Genomic DNA, 6,000 nt, shown 5'->3' with positions numbered 1-6,000 from the left:
GGAAGCAGCAACCCCTCTCTCCCTGAGTGACTAGAAGCAGAAGAGTGTCTGAGGCAGGGAAGGGAGGGGTAAAGAGGGAAGAGGCACTCTGGAAAGACTTCCAGACCTGCAGACAGGCAGGCGAAGGCTTTGGACAGTCCCTGCCCAGTGCTGCCGGGAACCCCTGTGTGATGCTCCACAGGGAGCCGAGCCAGGTGAAATAGGCAGCCCTTGCCCCCTGTGGTTGGCAGGAGTGGGAGTGGGGGACTAAAGTGAGACACGGCTGATCCCCTTATCCCAGTGCCAGAACACCCACGCATTAGCAAGACCCAAGGCTTGCCAAGAACGCCTGGCCCCCTCTGGACCTCTCACACTCCCCACCCCCAGCTCTGGGCACCCAGGCCCTGGTCAGAGTGCTAGGTTACTGTCTATGAGTGGGAATGGCAAAATATCAGTAGGGGATGGGAGTCTGGAGGAGGGGGTGACAAAATGTCTGAGCCCCCCAGATGGGGATGAGGAGCGCAACTCAGGGAGGGGCAGGGGCTCGGACCCCCCTCCCCAGGGCTCTGAATGGAAGGGGCATAGACCAATCTAACTCCCCGATAGAGTCCCTGCAGCGCCACCCTAGGACCCGTGGGGCAGGAGGGCAGGGTAACCTTTTGGACACCCGGCTACTCAAGCGTCCAGGCACCATCTTGCCGTGCACTTCCGGGCGAGCCGACTGGCCCTCCGTGCCTCCATTGCCCCTTGTGTAACACGCGGGAACTGGCCTTGCCCGCAGGCCTCCTAGGGTTGCCGAGAGGGTCTGGAGAGATGCCGAGGAAAGACGGGATAGGAGCAAAGCGGTCTAGGGCAGCGGGAGGCGAGCCAGACGAGCCTCTTCTCGCTAGGCGAGGCTCTTTGAGGAGCCGAGAGTTGCTGGGACCGAGCCCGCGGGGAGAGAGCAAACAGAGCAGCGCTCCCCTCCCCTCGGCCCCGGTCCTTTGTCCGGAATCCAGCTGTGCCCCGCGGGGGAGGAGCGGGCTCGCGTGGCGCGGGCCCCGGGCCCCTGCGCTGATTGGCCGGTGGCGCGGGCAGCAGTCGGGCCGGCACGCTCCTGGCCCAGGCCGAACGGATAAAGCGTGCCAAGGGGCACACGCCTCGCAGCTCAGACAAGCCCCGCGGTCTCTGCCGGCTGAAAGACAGCGAAAGAGACCCGGGACCCCCTTCACTCTCCTCTTCTCCTCGGAGGCTGAGGCAGGGGCGCTTGCAGCTCAGCTGAACTTGGCCGGAGAAAGGAGCGCTCAGCTCCCCGCTGCTCACTGCTCTCTATTTGCGCCTGCACAACAAGGTAACACTTGGAGGCCACCGAGGGGCGAGCGAGGGTACTGGGGGCCCTCGGATCGGGAGGGGGTGTTTTTCAGTTTTCCCCCACCTGGCCTCGGGATCGGGGACCGCCCTAGGTCACTGTCCCATTCTTACCGTTAGTTCTTACCCTGCGGCAGGATGGTGCCTCATCCTTTGGGTGCGCCCACTCTCCGAGCGACCCATGAGACCGAGCCACCCTTCCCCGGAGCTTCGGACCGCGAAGTGCCCAGCGCCTTGTCCGCCCCGCCTAGCCCCACACTTATGCTCCGGGACTGCGCGGAAGCTGAAGGAGGCGGCTGCCGAGGGGCAGCGAGGAAACTCCGGGCGCGGCGCGGGGGGCGCAGCCGGCCCAAGAGCGAGCTGGCGCTGAGCAAGCAGCGACGGAGTCGGCGCAAGAAAGCCAACGACCGCGAGCGCAATCGCATGCACAACCTCAACTCCGCGCTGGACGCGCTGCGCGGAGTCCTGCCCACATTCCCCGACGACGCGAAGCTCACCAAGATCGAGACGCTGCGCTTCGCCCACAACTACATCTGGGCGCTGACGCAGGCGCTGCGCATAGCCGACCACAGCTTCTACGGGCCAGAGCAGCCAGTGCTGCCCTCTGCGGAGCTGGGCAGCCCTGACGGCGGCTCCCCCGGGGACTGGGGCTCTCTCTATTCTCCAGTCTCCCAGGCTGGCAGTCTGAGCCCCGCCGCCTCGCCGGAGGAGCGCACTGGGCTTCCGGTGCCCAGCTCCCCCGCCTGCCTGCGCCCAGGCGCCTTGGCTTTCTCAGACTTTCTGTGAAGTGGCCACTCGGTTGCTGGGCAGAGGGTACTGGGAGAGGAGGCAGGCGGAGCGACTGCGGGTGGGCAGTGGCGGCCCTCAAACAGACTTGCGCCTCCTGCTCCTGACCGGCCAAGGCGCCCGCGGGGCGGCAGGCTGGGTTCCATCAGGCTGGCAGCAGGCCCTCCGCGCCTCGAAAACCCCTGCCGCCGCACACAAGGCCGGCATTGCGGGCTCGAGCATGGCTCAGGTCCTTCTCCCAGCACCCACTCCCGCACCTCGCTCAGAGAAGAGGAGGATGGTAGCACCACGCCCCCGCAGCCCCCCCCCCACCCCGCGGCCCGATCACCCTACTCTCACTCATGCCCACCCCTCTCACAGTGTAACTGAACCCCACATGTGGTCTCTCGGTGCTTGCTCCCCCAACCCCCACCCTACTCCAAAGACACCGCTTACTTCTTCTACCCGCATCCAGTCCGGGGTCTGGAGCTGCCCCACACCGCGCTTACTTCTTCTACCCGCATCCAGTCCGGGGTCTGGAGCTGCCCCACACCGCCTCAATTTTGGAGGGCGAGCCCCTGCCTTCTCCTCTTGCACTTTTCGAAGCCATTGCCCTCCCAGGCGCTGGAGACCAGGCTGTGAACTGGGAAAGCACCAGCCAGCCAGCCGGTCGCCGGGACCACCTTTCCAGCCTCCTTGCCTCCTGCGCAGGACACGTGAGTTGGAGCAGCAGGTGCCTGGAGCCCCGCGCGTCCCTTAAAAAAGAAATCAATTTGTAAATCATGTGATGCCTTTTGGAATGAGTTTTGGTATGGTAAATTATATAGCCTTTCCCTTGTTCTACACACTTGTATTTATTATGCGATTTCACAGCAGGAAAAGTCTATATTTTGTACATAAGAGTATTTAGGGACTGGTGAATGAACTTTTGAATCAATAAAAACAAAATCCTCAGGACACCTCAGCAAGGTGACTCAGTTGTGCTGCCGAGAGGGGAGGGCTGCAGCCGGTGTGGCTGAAGAAGGGGTCCCTCCCGTGGGCGCTGGGCTGGAGGCCAGGGGGGTTGCATTCCGAAAGCTGGAGTCACTTAAGAGATCATTGGCCCAGCCCCCTTGTTTTCTTTGTGGGGCAGCGAGTTGTCTAATTTCAAAACATGGTTTAGCATAAAGACTAGCGACCAGAGGGCGCTCTCCCCTGTGCTGCCAGCCTGGCCTTGGATTGACTTGTACTTGAGAAGGGGGAGAGTCCTCAGAAACACCACCGCTGGGTTGGGCATCCCAGGAATCTTCCCCAGGCGCTTCAAGGCGTAGCTCATCCCCCTAAGCGCATTTTACGCACCAGGCACTGCTGCAGCAGGCAGCCTCTCAATTCATGGAGCTGCGTAACGGGCAGTGGAAAAGACAGAGGGTCCAGCTGAAACCTCTGGCGCCCCCTGGACACTTGGCTGCCTGGACTGAAATTTTATTGAGAAACGGTTCGAGGTTGCCAGCCCCGCGATCTCTCTCGTGCCCTTACCAGGGATAATGGGGCTGGTTCCCCACCGGCACCAAACCAGTCCCCAGGGCGCTACTGGAACGCCCTCTCCCAGGGCTTTTGGGACCCTTAAGGCCTCAAGGAAGCTGGTGTGCACTGCGGGAATTGGCAGAGTCCGTTTGACTCTTGGGAAAAGGAAACTAGATGGGGGGGGGGGGGCGGTGCCCTACCTGCTAGTTGAACCTGAGAGGTCTCCTTGGGTTCACCTAGGAATGCTGTGAAGAAATGGGGCAACTCTGGTAGGGGCAGAGCTGCCTGGGGTCCAATGATGGAGGACAGGCAGCTTTCCAGGCATCGCCACCTCTGGCCTCTCTTTCTCCTAGGCCACCTCCCCAGTTCATATTCAACTGCTCCTTTCCTCTACTCTCAGGTCCCTAAAGGTAGCTCATAGATTTGTCTCAGTTAAGGGGTGGGAATGGGGACACAGCAAACAAAGAATGAACAGAGGTGTTGTTTCATTTCAGGGCTTTAATCTAAGAGGAGGAGATTAATGGGTTATTAGTGACCTGTGCAACAGCCAGTGTTCCATCTGGGGCACCGCCTGGGGGCAGGTGTCAGCTGCCCAGACCGGGCCTGTGCCTGCTACTTGTTGGTGGGGGTGGGGGCAGGGTGTGGGCAGAGGTAAAAATCAGCGTGATCTCTGCCCTCCAGGGGCAGTAGCATGGATGTAGACCAAATGACTCAAAGCCAAAGCAGTATTGGTGCTAGGCAGAGGTCTGTTACCTGGGCTTGGTTGCCAAAGATTTGCCAAGGGGGTGGCCCTGGGGCTAGGACTCGAGGTTTAGGGAGGAATCTCTCAAGCAGGGAGACCTTCATCCTTTGCAGGGCTGCCGGAAGTGGCACTCAGGTAGGCGGGGAGCCCCTGAAGTTGGTGGAGTGACTGTGGGCACTCTCTCTAGGCTTCCAGCAACTCAGGCAGCTGAGGCCTTTGCTCAGCCCCTCTCCTGCTTTCCAGGGCACTCATCAATGAGCCATTAGTCATCCAACACACACAGGCTGGTTCTCCGCCCGGCAAATTAAAACACACAGGTACAGTCAGAGCAACTCGGCTGCTGGGCTGTTGCTTTGGGTTGATGTCAGAGCTCTCAGCCCCACTCTCCAGGTCAGGAGGAGCTGGAGGAAAGTTTAGGTTTAGTTTAGGGCTTGGTGCCCTGGACAACCTCCACTGATGAGTAGGAAATGGCACTGAGCTGGAAACCTTGGCCCTGCCTCTTTCCTAAGAGAGCCCTTCCATGGAAGGCATAGGAAATAGGGTGTCAAGCCTGACACCACCACCTCCTGAGCATTCTGCATTGAGCAGCTTTTTAACCCAGCTGGATTACTCCAGGTCTCTGTCCCGTCCCCCCCCCCCCCCCCCCCGCCCCGGCCTGGGGCCACTCTGGCTGCCTGCAATCTAAAGTCACCACCACTGTCTGCACCTCAGCTCCCTGAAACCCAGACAGAAGCCCCAGTTGGGACAGGAAAGACCCTTGGGTCGGATGCCTCTTCCCCATCTCATGCCTTTGTCTGAGCCCAAGCGGGAGTCCCAGAAAAACAGCACATGAATCTTGTGGCTCCCCTGCCCCACCCCCACCCCGGCCCCGAGGAACACACAAGCAGGTAGATTTATGGTGCCCTGCCCCCATCCCACCCCAACCCCCAGCCGGCCGTGGAGGGAGGACAAAGCCTCCCTGCAGCCTTTGGAATGCTAATGTCTGGGAGCCCAGCCACAAGGCCAGCACAAAGGCTGGCGGGCCCAGGGCGCACCCTGCCCCTCCTCTCGCCCAAGGATTGCAGGCGGTGTGACCTTGGACAAGTCTCCGAGCCCTAGCCAACTCAGCAGAGAAGTTAGAGAGAGTTTCTAACACCCTGGGTGGGAGGAGAAGGCAGTGAACTTAGTTACAGCCCCCAACCCCATGGCGGGAAGCATGGAAAAGCTCCTCCAGTTCTGGCACTAGGGAGCCTGCAGAAGGGATGGCGGGGGTGGGGGGGGGGGGAGATTCGACTGAGAATGGGATGCAGAATACGAGCAGCATTAATTGTAACATCAGCTTTTCATCCATGTAGTTAGTAGTGGTCCTTCCCACCTCTCCCTTTTAAAATTCTTATAGAGGTGCTCACGAAAAAGGGGTGGGGCAAAGAATGAAGCTTGATAACCTTCCTGGCCCGACCTCTATCCAAGGGCCAGGTGCCCAGGTGGCCAGCATCTAGACACTTCTTGTTTCAGGTGCCCTCCTGCAGCCAGTGAGGGGGACCAGGGTAGGGTGGTCACAGCCACGGGTAGAGAGCTCCAAAGCCCTGGAAGGAAGTGACTGGAGCAAGGCTCTCCATCTCCTGGAGCAAACTAGGACAGGAACTGCGGCCCCAAGCTAGATGTTTGCAGCTCTCTGCTTGCTG

General features: G+C 60.4%; 1 protein-coding gene across 1 annotated transcript; it reads left to right on the top strand.

The window, feature by feature from the left end:
* The first annotated feature begins 1,219 nt into the window (after nucleotides 1-1,219).
* On the top strand, nucleotides 1,220-3,042 carry NEUROG3 (neurogenin 3). The gene is made up of 2 exons (XM_051823854.3): nucleotides 1,220-1,309; nucleotides 1,464-3,042. The coding sequence occupies exon 2, from the start codon at nucleotides 1,465-1,467 to the stop codon at nucleotides 2,110-2,112; it is 648 nt and encodes a 215-aa protein (XP_051679814.3). The 5' UTR covers nucleotides 1,220-1,309; nucleotide 1,464; the 3' UTR covers nucleotides 2,113-3,042.
* The last annotated feature ends 2,958 nt before the right edge of the window (nucleotides 3,043-6,000 follow it).

Source organism: Oryctolagus cuniculus, chromosome 15 (genome assembly GCF_051225735.1).
Source record: "Oryctolagus cuniculus isolate XC-2025 breed Fujian yellow rabbit chromosome 15, ASM5122573v1, whole genome shotgun sequence".
Lineage (NCBI taxonomy): Eukaryota > Metazoa > Chordata > Mammalia > Lagomorpha > Leporidae > Oryctolagus > Oryctolagus cuniculus.
This window is presented reverse-complemented; position numbering and strand designations above follow the sequence as displayed.